The following is a 17,905-nucleotide window of genomic DNA, read 5'->3' as shown; positions in this document are numbered from 1 at the left end:
TATATATATATATATATATATATATATATATATATATATATATATATATATATATATATATATACAGTCCTATGAAAAAGTTTGGGCACCCCTATTAATCTTAATCATTTTTAGTTCTAAATATTTTGGTGTTTATAACAGCCATTTCAGTTTGATATATCTAATAACTGATGGACACAGTAATATTTCAGGATTGAAATGAGGTTTATTGTACTAACAGAAAATGTGCAATATGCATTAAACCAAAATTTGACCGGTGCAAAAGTATGGGCACCTCAACAGAAAAGTGACATTAATATTTAGTAGATCCTCCTTTTGCAAAGATAACAGCCTCTAGTCGCTTCCTGTAGCTTTTAATCAGTTCCTGGATCCTGGATAAAGGTATTTTGGACAAACAATTCAAGTTCAGTTAAATTAGATGGTCGCCGAGCATGGACAGCCCGCTTCAAATCATCCCACAGATGTTCAATGATATTCAGGTCTGGGGACTGGGATGGCCATTCCAGAACATTGTAATTGTTCCTCTGCATGAATGCCTGAGGATTTGGAGCAGTGTTTTGGATCATTGTCTTGCTGAAATATCCATCCCCGGCGTAACTTCAACTTCGTCACTGATTCTTGAACATTATTCTCAAGAATCTGCTGATACTGAGTGGAATCCATGCGACTCTCAACTTTAACAAGATTCCCGATGCCGGCATTGGCCACACAGCCCCAAAGCATGATGGAACCTCCACCAAATTTTACAGTGGGTAGCAAGTGTTTTTCTTGGAATGCTGTTTCTTTTTGGACGCCATGCATAACGCCTTTTTTTTTTTTTTTTTTTTTTTTTTATAACCAAACAACTCAATTTTTGTTTCCAAAATGAAGCTGCCTTGTCCAAATGTGCTTTTTCATACCTCAGGCAACTCTATTTGTGGCGTACGTGCAGAAACGGCTTCTTTCTCATCACTCTCCCATACAGCTTCTATTTGTGCAAAGTGCGCTGTATAGTTGACCGATGCACAGTGACACCATCTGCAGCAAGATGATGCTGCAGCTCTTTGGAGGTGGTCTGTGGATTGTCCTTGACTGTTCTCACCATTCTTCTTCTCTGCCTTTCTGATATTTTTCTTGGCCTGCCACTTCTGGGCTTAACAAGAACTATCCCTGTGGTCTTCCATTTCCTTACTATGTTCCTCACAGTGGAAACTGACAGGTTAAATCTCTGAGACAACTTTTTGTATCCTTCCCCTGAACAACTATGTTGAACAATCTTTGTTTTCAGATCATTTGAGAGTTGTTTTGAGTAGCCCATGATGCCACTCTTCAGAGGAGATTCAAATAGGAGATCAACTTGCAATTGGCCACCTTAAATACCTTTTCTTATGATTGGATACATCTGGTTATGAAGTTCAAAGCTCACTGAGGTTACAAAACCAATTTTGTGCTTCAGTAAGTCAGTAAAAAGTAGTTAGGGGAATTCAAATCAATAAAATGATAAGGGTGCCCATACTTTTGCACCGGTCAAATTTTGGTTTAATGCATATTGCACATTTTCTGTTAGTACAATAAACCTCATTTCAATCCTGAAATATTACTGTGTCCATCAGTTATTAGATATATCAAACTGAAATGGCTGTTGCAAACACCAAAATATTTAGAACTTAAAATGATTAAGATTAATAGGGGTGCCCAAACTTTTTCATAGGACTGTATATATATATATATATATATATATATATATATATATATATATATATATATACACACTTCCAGCACTGCAGCAGATGAATACTTTACATAGTTGAACTGAGGGTGAAACATTCCACATCTGCCTGCACTCGTGTATATATGTAAATGTAGAAAAAAAATAAATAAATTGGAGCGCATATATCAGAAGGGCAATTTGGGTATAGTTATTGTAGCAACTAGACTGATGCTCAATATGGATTTACATGTCCAGTGGGATTGAAAGCTATAGCTGTATGAACATTTACTCATGAAAGTGTCACCGAGTAAGACAGCCCCTAACCCCTAAACCAAGAATGCACAGATGTATAGATCAGCACATGAGGGTTTATGCTCTACCTTTTCCTACAATGTAGCTCTTGTTGTAGGTGCCCACTGACTGGACTGCATTTCCAATGTGGCAGCTAATACTACACATCAACACAAATTGCAAAGCCAACAAGGAAAAGTCTTGGAATGGAGGAAAGCACTGGGATGATAGACATTGTAATAAAACAGATTTATTCAGTATCGAGTAGGAGCGTCACATACAAACTCATGCACTTACACACCTAGGCATGCCATTAGTGAGGCTATTCACGATTGTCTAAGGAATATTATGCCATGCTGAATGCACTTGGACACAAGATCCATCAGGATTGGCTGCTGGCCGCTCCCCTTGCAAATGCCGAATGATGTACCAGATACCGTATTTTTCGGACTATAAGACGCACTTTTTTTCCCCAAAATTTTTGGGGAAAAGAAGGGTGCGTCTTATAGTCTGAAGGTGGCTGCCCGGCACCCGCTGTAATAGAGAGGCGGAAGCCGGCAAGTGATAGACGCCATTACAGGTGCCGGGGCCTGAGACATCGCTGCCCTGTCCTGCATGAAGCCAGCAGCGGGAGGAGTGATGCTATTCCGCTCCTCCGTCCCCCCGCCGCTGGCTTCATGCAGGGCAGGGCAGCGATGTCTCAGGCCCCGGCGTCTATCCCTCCCCGGCATCCGCCTCTCTAGTACAGCGGATGCCGGGTCAGTATCCGTGGCCCCTTCTCCCCCGGGGCCGGTCCCCACCGGCCCCGTACCTGTGAGGTTGCAGGCCGGCTCCTGCGCGGCGATATCGCAGGAGCCGACCTGTTCGGGTGACAGCCGGGAGCCTAATGAGGCTCCCGGGCCTGTCACTGCTGTATTAGTATTGCGGCTGGTCTCTATGACCAGCCGTAATACTAATAGACAGAATGTCCCATAGACGGCAATACAGTTGTATTGCCGTCTATGGGACTTGCGATCAAGTGACCGCAGGTTCAAGCCCCCGGGGGGGAATAAAATAGTAAAAAAAAAAAAAAAGCTTTAAAAATATGAAATAAATAAAAGTTCTAAATCACCTCCTGTTTTTTTTTTCAATACAAGGTGATCTAAGCAATAGATATCCCCCAAAATGGTATAACTAAAAAGTACAGCTGGCCCCGCAAGAAAAACGCCCTATACATCCCCGTACAGCTGCAGGGTCACCTGTCAATGTGGCCTTGCAGCTGTTGCAAAACTACAACTCCCATATATTAAATATTTTACCAGTTTTTGCTTCAAAATTTTTTTTCCCTATTTTCCTCCTCTAAAACCTAGGTGCGTCTTATAGTCCGAAAAATACGGTATGTTCGATGTAAGACAAGTCTGGAGATGCCAAAGGCCATGGTAGCGCCTTTAGGCCCAGTAGCACAAGAAACATGTGGCATACCAGGTCATCTTTATTCTCCCAACAGTGAACGGTGCTGATGTCTTGGCCTAGGCATAAAGTCATCTGGTAGAATGACAAACCACGGTTTCTCAGTTCAAGGATTCTGTCCCTCTCAGTTTGCAACAAATAGCACTCTTCAATCATCCCACACCATTTGACCTGATTTTTTTATGTTACATGACGCTAAAAAAATATGCTTCGGCTGTATTGTTCCTTCCATATGCCAAAGAATGGAGTTGGGTACTTGAAAATTAGATTTTTTTTTTTTTTTTTTAATATATAAATCTCCAGCAAATGGCACTTGGCGTGACATAATTCCCAAAATCAGCTCTGCTACATCTGCATATACATATTAAACATTTCAGAGACTGCTGCTGATGGTTAGATTAGCTTTTAGTCTGCTGGACAGCCGGAGAACAGATTTGGAGGCCTCAGTGACTAATCCAGTCTATTTTATCCAGGAAATCCAACTGGGTTTAGATATTATACTCTTTGGATCAATTCTAACCTTTGGATTGTTACTTGTATCATTGTTGTATTAGTTGTTGTTAGGAGTACACACAGTTGTTCACTGTCACATTCGCTTCCTCTGACCCCCTATTGTTCTGCGGGAATGACTAACAATGGTTACATAAAATGTGCGCAGATTTCAAACAGCACAATTAAAAAAAAAAAAAAAACCACTGTAGTATTTGTAGATGATATTCATATCTTCTCAAATAATTCAGTCAGCTTTTCAGTTAAGCAGACCAGAGTAGGTATTATCACGGTTTCTACCATACAGAACACAAATATGTCTATTATTATATCTATATGATATCTATTCTTATGCCTTTGCTCATGTGTCAGCACAATTTAGCTAATCTTCAATAAACTGGAGAGATGTTACAGCCGACAACGCAAACGAACAGCCACAAGATTATAAACAATTGTTCTCTGTAAAAATGGTCTATTAATGAATTAGAGCTCATTCACAGTTGTAACCATGGAGGCATAAAGGTCCGCATAGTTGCTGTATACACCAAAGGGAGCATATGTTTAATGGAGATTATTCACAAAGCTGGATAATTCTCTTTATCATAGATACAGAGCAATAAAAACAATGATATGTACAGAATGCAGATACAGCTGCTACTGATCTATAGTATTCTTACACTAGGGGCTGCTTTCATGAAACAAAGGAATCAGTGACTTCCTTGACATGAGCTCAATAAAATGCTCCAAGAACATTCTCTACCTACACACAAATTCCGGCAGCCATGGAGCTAAAAGCTGAATAGCAAAGGAAACACAAAGAAGTACAAGTGTGCAATATCCAGTCCATAGGTTCCTTCCTCCTTCCTTTTCAGTCATATTTATGTGGAAATTTCAGTGAACCAGTGTTGTCTTGAGAAAAGGAAATCAAGTGAAGCAGACTAGTCACCGGAAACGTCACAGGAGAGGAAAAAAACCTGCAATAACCTCATAATTTATCGAGTGACTCACTTAGGGCATCCAGTGCAGGTCATGTTACATTAAAGCTACAATAATGGATGGGAGTAAGAAGAAGCCATTACCTACAGACAGTGATGGCACATGCATTTGGAATTGGTCATTACCACTAGATTGACACCGATGGATAAATCTTTCATTAAATGGTTAGAATTATTCCTGTGTACTAATTTGGAGGGAATGTGTCACCAGAAAATAATCTATAGTGATACCTTTCTGAAAGACCACCCCTTTACCAGGCCGTGGTAAATTTTCAGTTTTGACAACTGTTTTGAGAAGACCACTATCCTAGAAGACCATTTTTAATGCAATTTTGGGTGGTCATCTCAGAAATGTCACTGCATTTTGTTAAATTAAGTTTTGAGGTTAATTATACACTCACCGGCCACTTTATTAGGTACACCATGCTAGTAACGGGTTGGACCCCCTTTTGCCTTCAGAACTGCCTCAATTCTTTGTGGCATAGATTCAACAAGGTGCTGGAAGCATTCCTCAGAGATTTTGGTCCATATTGACATGATGGCATCACACAGTTGCCGCAGATTTGTCGGCTGCACATCCATGATGCGAATCTCCCGTTCCACCACATCCCAAAGATGCTCTATTGGATTGAGATCTGGTGACTGTGGAGGCCATTGGAGTACAGTGAACTCATTGTCATGTTCAAGAAACCAGTCTGAGATGATTCCAGCTTTATGACATGGCGCATTATCCTGCTGAAAGTAGCCATCAGATGTTGGGTACATTGTGGTCATAAAGGGATGGACATGGTCAGCAACAATACTCAGGTAAGCTTTGGCGTTGCAACGATGCTCAATTGGTACCAAGGGGCCCAAAGAGTGCCAAGAAAATATTCCCCACACCATGACACCACCACCACCAGCCTGAACCGTTGATACAAGGCAGGATGGATCCATGCTTTCATGTTGTTGACGCCAAATTCTGACCCTACCATCCGAATGTCGCAGCAGAAATCGAGACTCATCAGACCAGGCAACGTTTTTCCAATCTTCAATTGTCCAATTTCGATGAGCTTGTGCAAATTGTAGCCTCAGTTTCCTGTTCTTAGCTGAAAGGAGTGGCACCCGGTGTGGTCTTCTGCTGCTGTAGCCCATCTGCCTCAAAGTTCGACGTACTGTGCGTTCAGAGATGCTCTTCTGGCTACCTTGGTTGTAACGGGTGGCTATTTGAGTCACTGTTGCCTTTCTATCAGCTCGAACCAGTCTGGCCATTCTCCTCTGACCTCTGGCATCAACAACGCATTTCCGCCCACAGAACTGCCGCTCACTGGATGTTTTTTCTTTTTCGGACCATTCTCTGTAAACCCTAGAGATGGTTGTGCGTGAAAATCCCAGTAGATCAGCAGTTTCTGAAATACTCAGACCAGCCCTTCTGGCACCAACAACCATGCCACGTTCAAAGGCACTCAAATCACCTTTCTTCCCCATACTGATGCTCGGTTTGAACTGCAGGAGATTGTCTTGACCATGTCTACATGCCGAAATGCACTGAGTTGCCGCCATGTGATTGGCTGATTAGAAATTAAGTGTTAACGAGCAGTTGGACAGGTGTACCTAATAAAGTGGCCGGTGAGTGTATAACCAAACGTATTATCTATATTTCTTTTTCAAAAAGGTACTATATCCTACAAGTTTTACTCTGATCATCATGCCTAATAATAGCCCAACAGATACCAACGAGTTCTCATTTAGGCTGGTCTTACACGGCTGTAATGCAAGTCCGCCAATGGCCCACAATTAAGGGTTTTCAATTGCGGACACATTATATTCAATGCGGCCTCTTACACCACCGGATATTTTATCCGTGGTGTGCTGGGCCGCAATTGAGGTCTGCAATTTATAGAGCAGGTCCATAATGGCCGTGAATTGCGGCACTGCACGGACTTGCCCATAGAACTATGGGTGAGTGCTGTAGGACACGGACGTCTGCGGTGTCTATGTTGCAGATCAGCAACTTGCGGACCGTACAATCAATACGGTCGTGTAAATCCAGCCTTACAAGAGACAGGATTGCAACAGAAGATAAAACCTCTATAGATAACACCCATCTTTGAATCCATTACTGACAATACAATATGTTACAGATTATCTACTCCCCTCCCTGACAGTGCAAACCTCAATGAGTTGACTCTAGATTATTGTTGCCAATTACTATGACTATGCTGTAAAGTATATCACTGATAGCTGGTAACAGAGGATGAGCAGCTCAGTCAAAATGGCAGACCACAATCATGTACAGAAAATTACAAAAAAAAAAAAAAAAAGTACAACAAAACAAAAATACTAAAATTGCCAATACATTCCTCTTACATTTTTTTTTTCTGAAACCAACTGAGAGTTTCCTCGGCTGTGTGTTTGGGATCATTGTCTTGTTGCAATGTCCACCCTTTTTTCATCATCATCATCATCATCATCATCCTGGTAGTTGGAGGATTTTTTAATTTTTTTTTTTTAATCAACAATCTCAGTACATTTGTCCATTCATCCTTCCCTTCAATTATACGAAGTTTGCCAGTGCCGTATACTGAAAACCAGCCTCGTACCATTACGTTCCCACCTCCAAACTTCACTGTCGGAATGGTGTTTTCTGGAGTGATACATAGTGTCTTTTGGCCTCCAAACATGGTGTGTATTATGGCATCCAAAGAGATCATTTTTGGTCTCATCTGAGCAGACTATATTCTTCCAGTATTTCACAGGCTTGTCTACGTGTTGTTGAACAGACTTGAACGTGCTTTTTGTTCAGTAAAGGAGTCTTGCGTGTTGAGCATGAAGGTTAAGCACATTACTTATTGTTTTCTTTGAAACTATTGTACCTGTGGATTCCAGGTCTTTCTGTAAATCTCCACAGGTAGTCCTTGGCTCTTGGAAAACTTCTAATTCTTTTCACTCCTCTGTCTGAAATCTTGTGGGGAGCAGCTGGTCATGGCCAGTTTATGGTGAAATGATGTTCTTTCCACTGTCAGATTATAGCCCCAACAATGCTCACTGGCACCTTCAGTAGTTTATAACCAATTCCATCAGTATGTTTTGTAACAATAAGGTCACAGCTCTCTGGTTTTACCAATCTTGAGAAGTTTCTTCTGTGACACCTTAGTAATGGAGAGACCTTTTTATAGGCCATTAGTTAAACTAGATAACTAGCACAAAGTGGCCGGGATTGGTTTCTAAATCCTGATATATTTCAGTTTGTGTCAGGACTTGTTATGGCTTTTTGCACCTCTCTATCTTTAATGGTTCAATATTTGGTAAGTGGGCGCTCACACTGCCGTTGGTGACTGTCAGCAGTGTCCATAGCTATTGCCCGTTACAAGATTTCAGCAATGGACACTAGTTGATTCGTCAGTAGTCCGTTAAAATTTCTATTCATTTCAATGGGATTTTATTGTGTGTCCGTTAGTGTCTGTTTACACCCAAGTCCGTTGGCATACAAAAAAAATCCTACATGCAAGTGTCCATTTTTTTATTTTTTAATATTGAAGTCTATGGGCAACGGACTTATAACAGACAGTAACTGTTATATGGGCAACGGACTTATAACAGACAGTAACTGTTAGCCACTGTTATGATAGTTTTTTTTTTTTTTTTTTTAAATGGACACCTTCATAACGGAATTCAACGGTAGTGTGAACCCTACCCTAGTGTCAGATAGATAGAAATGTCTATATGAAGCATGTTAAGAATATGAATGTTAGCATGCATTTTAGACCGCACTGGGAAAATTTTCACCTGGATATTTTCAATAAGAAGATAAATGTGTTTACTTTACATTCACATAAGTGTGGGTGTCACTGTACATGTAGCATTAAAATATAACCCAAGTGCACACTTCATATGCATCATTATGGTTAGTACTGGGTTAGTCCTAGGTACAAATCTGAACAAGGCGTTTGTATATTCTCATTGTGTTTGTATGGGATTCTTCTGGGTACTCCGGTTTCCTCCAACACCTACACAAATCATGAATTTAGACGTTCCCTATATAGCACAGTGATCGCCAAAGTTTGTAAAGCACTGTGGTCCTATACAAGTAAAAATAATTAAAATAACAGCTGCAGTCTCAGTCACACAGCACCAACTTAAATAATATGAATAGAAATCCTGAAAGATAGGATATTACCTGAAATTCCTTGCAAAAGTTTTTGCCACTAAGTGTCTCCCTTCTTGCTAATTTGCTGTTGACTCCTTTTACTGGGGACAGTCCAGTCTTTGGATTCAATAAGCTCAAGATGCAACAAAGGAAGTAGAGGGGAGAGTGCAAGTCATTGTTCACAGCCTCTGCAGGCTTAGACAGAAACCAGTTCTGCTTAGAGAAGAGTCTGCAGTGTAATGAGAGTCTATCCACTTCTGACTTCCTGCTTGAGTTATTGCTGATGGGATGTTGGTCAGACATTAAGCAGGTTTCCAGATTGTGTTCAAATCTTTTTCTGTAACAGGACCTTTTTAGCTGCATCAGAACCTGAATGTGGAGTCCAGTGACTGTGGCCTACTAAATTATGTCCACTTGGGATTTTCTCAGCCGTTTGATACTTTACTTTTAGTTACTTCTGGTAGAATTGCATATAAATAAACCAGTAGTAGTAATTGATGGGAACATGTAAAGAAAATTAGTAGTATAATAGATGGGAGGGCAAACTGCTACTATACATGCTCCCTGCATCATAGAGAAATGCAAAATGTGCTGCAACCACAGTGGGGATATTAGCAGCAGTTAGAACTGATAGAACACCACACATGAAGGCTTATACAGTCATAGAACAGACTGGCCAGCAAGACCCTGTAGATGTTTCAACTTCTGATGAAAAGCTAGGTACCCTTTAAGTAGGATCAGAGCTGCAATACTTCACCTATGCTGATATACAAAGGACTGCTCCTTCAGCTTCTAGTTCAATCTGATGCATTCCATGTGAGGCTGAATGGTACAACTGATTGGTATGTATTCGTCTTCTTCTTCCGGCGTCATTGCTTGTAATACCATGCTGGCACAGTAGCAGGGGAACAGTAGCGAGTATACTCAGTTCCCCAGCTACTGCGCTGGTGCATGATTGAAGACGAGGAAGACAGGATCCGAGGAGAAGCAGGGGAACAGTAGCAGGGGAACTAAGCATGCTCAGTATGCTGAATTCCCCTACTACTGCGTCGGATTACAAGCAATGACGCCGGAAGAAGAAGATGATGAGGAAGATGGGACCCAAGGACATCGCAGCAAGAAGATGTAGGTGTGGCTAAATATGATGCCGTGCATGCCCACCCAAAGGCTATTAACGCATATGTGGGGCTCTATCAGCATAATTTTGCTGATAGAGCCCCTTTAAACCACATCCTTTCACAAATTCATTCATTATATATATATATATATGACAGCCAGCCATACACCCTAGTTGAACTGACAAATCACACATACCAACAAACAAGACATAACTATTACTTAGGGCTGGGCAATTATGACCTAAATCACCATTAAGGGCGAATGTACACGACAGTGTGCCATCTGGGTTTTTCCTGGATAGCACCCTAATCCATAAATTTTTATTGGTCCATGCACATGACCTTGATTTCAATGATCAATGTGCAGGCTGACAGTCTCTGCTGCAAAACTCAGGAAAGGTTCTATTCTTGTCCAATTTTGCAGCCATGATCACCATCCCCAATGAATGTGGTAGCAGAAGCATAGCTGCTGCACTGGCGGCACACAGATGCCATCTATGCCGTTCTATCATGGGCGACAGCTCGTACACTCATCTGAATAAGCCCTAATTGATCAGTTTACCTTGATTCCAATAAATGAACATTTTAGGACAGTCCCATTTTTACATACCACAATACTGAATTTTAGTGATAAATATCTGGGGACATGTCTTTATCTAGTTTCTAAATGTCAAACTGTTACAGTTATTGCTCATACTATGGAAAATGTAAAGAGAAAGTTTTGCTGTTGATTAAGCCCAGATGAATGTGAACCTATATATCAAAATCACGCAAAATCACGGGCGCAAAATAACGCGGTGTATATGCTCGTAACTCCCATTGAAATGAATGGGATCTTTTTGAGTGCGAAATACACTGCTGACACGTGTATACATGCCAGATTGCGCTCCACGTTACATCGTGTGAACTCACCCTTAAGCCGTAGAACTATAACTGAACCAGCCACAGAAACTGCATCAAGACTGAGCAGAATGTTTCTTTTTTCCTGCATTCTGCGGTGATCTCTGTCTCCATACAAAAGGGAGACTGAATCAATGCAAAATCTGCCACTGAGAGGCAGAATCCACCTAAAGACAGCAGCAGATTCCACTGGGTGAACAGACCCTAATTTGCAAATCTGTGTAATAAAAGATTATGGTGAAACAAATTGCCACAACCTACCTCTAAATGTTCAGAAGCCATTTCCACTCTGGAAAGCTTGTCCTTGGCATTCAGTTTCAGATCTATGTGACTTTCATAAGACTGTTCACTATACTCCTCTTGTAGTGGCTTTAGATCTGGAGAAACAGTAGGAGCCTGATCTTGACCATCCATAGGACGCACATAAGCCGTGGGCTTTGGAGGCAACATATTTGTTTTTGAAGTCAAATAGGTTGGGAAAGCTTGTGATGAAGGCACAACATTGGCAACAGTGGATGAACCTTCCCTGTTAGCTGGGTCTGTCAGAGTTGGGGACTTGGTGGCACGGCTATAAGATTTTTCATGGCTTTGTCCGCTGCGTGGCTTGGAATCAATTTGGTGGCTGGAATGTAATGGGGACAAGGGCTCAATAGGAGGAGACAAGGATGACAGCAGTGGGGAAAGGGCCAAGATTGATGCTGGTGAGGAGGGCTGTTCTGCAGAGCGTTGATCATGACCTTGTTTTACACTTCTTTCCACAGACACAGTTCCAGATCTTTGCTCCAGTGTTTTGTTATTCTGAAGACTACGGTTTTGGATGTGAACTTTTACAGGGTCCCCAGAAGACAGCTCAGGAGCTGTATGGGGTCTATTCCTATACCCCAAAGACATACTTGATGATTTTGTAGGACCCATAGACCTACTAGTGTTACTGTAAGTTGGGCGTTTATCAGTTCGTCCCTGCGAAGAAACTGGGATGCCAATAAGGTCCTGATGTGATTTTGCACCAATGAGCTCCTTTACTTCTTCGTAATTACCAAGCATATTCTGTATACGACTAGATAACTCGTCTCCTTTGCTTGTCTAAGGGGACAAAAGGAACAATAAGCGTTAATAGAACACTAACTGTAAAACAAAAAAACAAAAAAAGTTTTTCCCCCAAGACAACAAAAGTAGGATTCTTTTTGGCGCAACTAATTATGAGACTATCATGGTGTATGGCAGGGCTGTGGAGTTGGTAAGGCCAGACCACCAACTGACTCCTAGGTTCCCACAGTCTGCGTAAGACTCCTCCTTCATAAAGGCTGACAGCCATGGTCAGTCAGAAGCAATGAAGCTTCTAGTGGCCAATTCTGGATGCAGTTTGTAACAGCTTACCAACTCCGCCTTCAAAATATGATTATTTAATTATACAATTATTGATATTGTATAATTAGACACAGAGTTTGTTGCATATTTACTTTTATAAGAATACAATCTTTTTTTCCCCCTGAATTAGAGGTGCTTTAATGCTTTTATCAGCCAATAACAGTCAGCCATTTATTAAGGAGACAAGTTAGGAACTGAGGTTAGACAGTGGAAAAAGAGGGCCCACTGACCCGGCTGGAAAATGTGTCTCACATATTAGTAACCCTTATATGGGGCACACAGGGGTTAATATGAGGGATATAATGGGGTTAACTGTTATTAATGTGAGGCACAGGGAGTTACTGAAACTAAATTAATAACCCCAAATGCATGACATTAATAGGCAGAGTAACTAAAGGAAGGTCCCTGTGTGTGCCACTTTACTGTAGCTTCCTCTCCTCCATACAACAGACATCTTCCATAAGACACAATGAATCCTGGCCACTCATCTGCAGGGTAGATGCTAAACCCTAGTGTGCTAAAGGACCTCTGATGATGTCATGACCATGTGATCGGACTCTGGTGTGGGCGGAGCTACTAGGATTTAGACTCAACCTTATCTGCAGATGTTACATACCAGTAGCTACAGGACCTTTGATGACATCACATTCATGTGACCTCATGACAAGCCAATCACAGTGCAGTAGCACTAAAGGACCTCCCCCTTCCAGTTTTCTGTGCTCCGTGGACCCTGACTCGTGTATAAGCCGAGGAGAGCTTTTTCAGCATGAAAAATGTGGTAAAATAGTCGGCTTATACTCGAGTATATACGGTATTTGCCCAGCTGCAGCCTGAAGAGTTCCCTGAGTGTATATCCACCATTCACAGCTCTAACAGACAACTCCTATATCAATAGCACTTCTTACACCATACACAGGCTGCATCAAGTTTACACTTGAGAGGTTTAGAAGTAAACCAGCGCATGCCCAATGGGATCTTAAGATCAGGCTGCATTCTCAATTAAAACATGGTAATATACACAATAAGATCAAGGGTCAACATGTTCAATAAAAGAAAAGAAAATTTGGTGACCTGTCAATGCCAGACACTAAAGAGATTGCAGAGTACCTTCAAGACTTGTATGATCTTACCAACATCAGCTTCCCCTTATTTGCTAACTCTCTAGAGCCTTTTTATTTCCCAAAGGAAATAGCAAACCTGTCTATTTAACTTCTCGACAAACTAAACTGCAGCTGCTCTGCTAAGTAACTGTGGGGGTAAATATGTTTGTTTCATTTGCAAAATATGCCTAACAATCACTTATGTATCTGGTATAGTAGACTGTCAAGTGACCTCTAAGTATTTGGATGAATTTACCCATTTATATCATATGAAAATATACCTTGTAAGGTTCTGGAAAAAGTGGAGCATTGTCAGTGAAAGGGTCTCTTTCTTGAAGAACTTCCTGATTTCGTCTCTCCCGTTCTCTGATGCGGAGTAAATTCCTCTCTTCATTGTATAAGCTGCTGAGAAAATAAAAATATGAACAGTTAATTTACAGATCTCTTTTTGAGGCTAATGTGCTAGGTTGCAGAAAAGCAGCATTTTTTTATTTTTTTGAAGATTTTGCTGCGGTCAGGAGTGACTTGAAGAAAAATGGAAAAATGTAAAGGAAGCTCTTAGACATTTCCATGAAATTCACTCCTGTCTGACTCAAAAACACACAGCAAAATCTGTTTCTGTAACATTGGCTTCAGTCTAAAGTTGTTTTGCAAAATAAGTGAAAAAACTGTGGGCTGGGGTTTGAGTTGGTGTGCCTCCACTCCTCGGTCTGCTCAAACTAGAAGTGCAAGGATTCAGGCGAGTGCTCTGGCTAATCAGTGGCCCAGACGGTCACATGTTTGGCGCTGGTGACATATCCGTAATGACATCACCAATAGAAGTAGGCACATTGTAGAGTGATCCCTCACCTAGGCCATTACCAGATCACACAAAACCAAACAAAGTGCAGTGACGGTTCCCAGGTACAGAGGAGCAGCAGCATCCACAATCACCGCAAGAGGTGTAAGAAGAGAGAATATAGGACCAATCTCAAACTGCTTTTAAAGGCTGGAAAAAAAAAAAAAGATCCACGCTCATCTAGGTTGAGAGTACAAAGTATTTAAATCCAACAACATGGTGCGTCTCTGGGATAAAGCACCCTTGAAAAAGGGGTGCTACAGTCCAGAAACGTGTCATGTTGTTGAATTTGAATCTTTCTCTGGCCTGTTAAAGCGGTCCTATACACTCAGAAGAGAAATAGGGCTGAGGGTAGATTACTAATTTATTTATTTATTTTTTTAAACCTTTGAGTTTAAATTTTATCTCACCCCAGCCCCAGTGAGTTTTTCAGTTATCCCAGAAAACAGTTTTACATCCACACATGCTATAACAATTGTAATAGATTGCCACTCTGCTTAATAAAATCATATTACACTTGCTTGGTTTCCATTCCCAAACTGTATACAAAAGTTAATGGTAGCAGAAGAGTAAGAAATTTATCATCTGTGAAGAAGAAACGGTCAATAGCAAAAAAAGCAAAAACACGCACACAAAAAAAAAAAAAAAAAAAAAAAAAAAAGACCTCTATCACTGTCATACTATTTCTGCTATTTCTTGCAGTTTTTTTTTGTTTTTTTTTTTTTAATTTAGCACTTATCCTGATAACTAGTGACTACTATTTGAAATGGCCGTTTCCAATCGCACGCTCCCATAGGAATGAATGGACCCAGATGGCGCGCAGGGGGTTAAGCGGCCGGACGACGGCACTGGCTGCATCCATTAATTCCTCTGGGAGCGTGCTATTTGAAAGATAGGTCATCAATTGTAGAAAGCCGAAGAAGGAAGGGGAGGATGCAGAAGAAGACAGAGGCGGCGCTGGAGTCTGTTTTCGAGCAGCAATGGGGATGCAGCAATGGGGATGCCCCCATCGCATTTCCTGCGCTGGGGCCCGCCCCCATTGCTGCAAGAGAACTAATTAGCATACTGGTACAAACCGGTATTTCGAACGAACGTCGCGGCGGCGATCACTTCCAAAGGTAGGAGATGAATAGCCTTTCTAAAGGCTAGAAAAAAAAGTTTTTTAATGGTAGAATCCCTTTAAAATTAGTCATCTTGATGGCATATAGTCCCCCTATGTTTGGAAAATTAAGTTTTCTGCACTACGAGGGAGTAGCTACCCATCGGAGGGGGATAACCCACTCCCTACAAATCTGATGGGCAACTTAGGCATCTACATTTTTCTTGGCTGGAGTCCATCCTCACATGTAATGACTATACAAGGACATATCCTGTACATTAGGCAGCTATCAATGACAATCCAAATCCTTCCCCCATACAAATACATGCTCTGCAGAGTGTGCATACAGTATGTTCTGAATGGAGAGAATGTAGTAAACCAGTGATGGCAGCTTATTTCCAATAGAAGAGATGGGAGAACCTCAAACAGTGGACATTGGTTCAACATCAATCCAATGTGTACGGCCACCTTACATCCAGATAACTCAACTTTACTAAAGCTACACCTTTTTATTAATAGTTATTAATTTGTTAGCATCAAATACATTCTGTCCCAGGAATCGCTAAAATTCCTCAATCTAGATCCTGATTTCACAAAAAAAAAAAAAAGCCTGTCATTTAAATGACACAAAAAAAGGATTTTAGTGGACTATTTTGAAGCTCTTATGTAAAAAAGGATGTTCCAACTCATGTTTGGTAAGTCACCTCATACACCCCAGCATGAAGTAACATGACCAGTCAAAATATCCAAAACTCCACAAACATAAAAGATGAACAAAGGACGGTAATAAGTGTAACCAAACTCCTAATACCCTAAAATACTGTAACATCAGCTAATGGGACTTATCAAAGCCTGCTGCCTTTTTAAGTTTATCAGGGAAACAGCAGCTGGGTACAGTTAATCTGTAGTGGTTAGATAAGAACAGTTCAGCTACAATATCTATATTCCTGCTGAACAACAGTCAGAGGTGTAACACAAACTTTATTCAATGACCCATTCCCATACAAGAAGGGAAGAAAAAAAAAACCCACACATGGATATTAAAGTATGGCCTAAAGAGGGTCTTAGGGGATGTTGATGTTATGTGGGGGTCTCACTCAGGATCCTCTTCAGTGTTTACACTGTAGACTTAGGGCTCGTTCACACAGGGACAGAGGGGGTGGATTTTGGCGCGGAAACCACGTCATAATCCGCCCCCTCACAATGGTGGTCTACGGAGACCGCTACGGATCCTTTTTCCATGAGCAGCCTCTCTTTAGGCGGATTCCGCGGCTCATTGAGCTGCAGTGTCCGCCTCGCAGCTGCACCCTCCGAACTAGGCACATTCATTTTGGGCCTTCTCCGGAGCAGGAAGCCACTGCAGGCGTATTTTGGTCCCGATTTTGACGCGGCTTCCCACGTCAAAATCAGGACCAAAATACGCTATTCCATGCTCGTGTGAAGTAGGCCTAATAGTAATGACTATGCTGGCTACTGCAGGGTAGTCCCATTTTAGTGGACGTATTCATATTTCAGATTCTCAGGTTTAGGGGCACTTTTTGCTGTTTTGGGTTTTGCCCATTTTAGGCAGATATTATCTGAAAGTCTATAATATACTGTATATACTCGAGTATAAGCCAAATTTTTCAGCCCAGTTTTTGTGCTGAAAAAGCCTCCCTTGACTTATACTCGAGTCAGCAAAAAAAAAAAAAAAAAAAAAAATATTTTTTTTTTTTTTTTTTTTTTTTTTTAGGAGGGTGGTAGGGGCCTATGACCAGCCACAATATCAATGTGTAGAATCTCCCATAAAACAGTGCAAAAAAAAGATTTAAAAATTACGCTCTTAATCCCTCCTTTCCCTAGAATACATATAAAAGTAGAAAATGACTGTGAAACACATACACATTAGGTATCCCTGTGTCTGACAGTGCCCGGTCTACTGAATATAGGGTATCTGCAGTGCTCCTGTTCCGTCGGGAAGGGATTAATAGGAACACTGCAGATACCCTATATACAGCCAGGCTGAATTCCAAGTGGGGGGAGAAAAAAAACAGTCCTCAAGCTCAGGGAAGGGGCAGACAGACAACCAAAACACCCCCTCCGCTTCCCCAGCAACTACTGCACCCAAAAACTCCGACCATTTTAATTTTTGAAAATTTTCCAGTAGCTGCTGCATTTCCCCCCTAGGCTTATACTCGAGTCAATAAGTTTTCCCAGTTTTTTGTGGTAAAATTAGGGGGGTCGGCTTATATTCGGGTCGGCTTATACTCGAGTATATACGGTAATAGGACAACATAACAGTGGAGTTCTGCTACATGCTGTGAGTTCACCCTATAGTGTGAAGTGAAATTCCTATACATAGTTTACCACGCAAGAAACAGATATTAGCAGCAATAAGAAAAGTTGATATGTTTCAGCACATCTCTTCACAGCACACCACATGGTGACTCATGTCACACA

The 17,905-nt window shown here is 41.3% G+C and overlaps 1 protein-coding gene across 2 annotated transcripts in view; it reads right to left on the bottom strand.

The window, feature by feature from the left end:
* AFF1 (ALF transcription elongation factor 1) overlaps nt 1-17,905 on the bottom strand; it is a 98,272-nt gene that overhangs the window by 65,266 nt on the left and 15,101 nt on the right. The window contains exons 2-3 of one of the 2 annotated variants that reach the window (XM_075284620.1): nt 13,811-13,934; nt 11,323-12,144 (exon numbers count right to left, since the gene is read on the bottom strand). In XM_075284620.1, coding sequence (XP_075140721.1) covers nt 11,323-12,144; nt 13,811-13,934 — 946 coding nt within the window. The remainder of the gene's footprint in view (nt 1-11,322; nt 12,145-13,810; nt 13,935-17,905) is intronic. The other variant, XM_075284628.1, reaches the window with a different exon arrangement.

The sequence above is a fragment of the Leptodactylus fuscus genome, chromosome 1, assembly GCF_031893055.1.
Source record: "Leptodactylus fuscus isolate aLepFus1 chromosome 1, aLepFus1.hap2, whole genome shotgun sequence".
Lineage (NCBI taxonomy): Eukaryota > Metazoa > Chordata > Amphibia > Anura > Leptodactylidae > Leptodactylus > Leptodactylus fuscus.
Note: the sequence above shows the minus strand (reverse complement) of the source record. Positions and strands in the feature narration are given on the sequence as shown.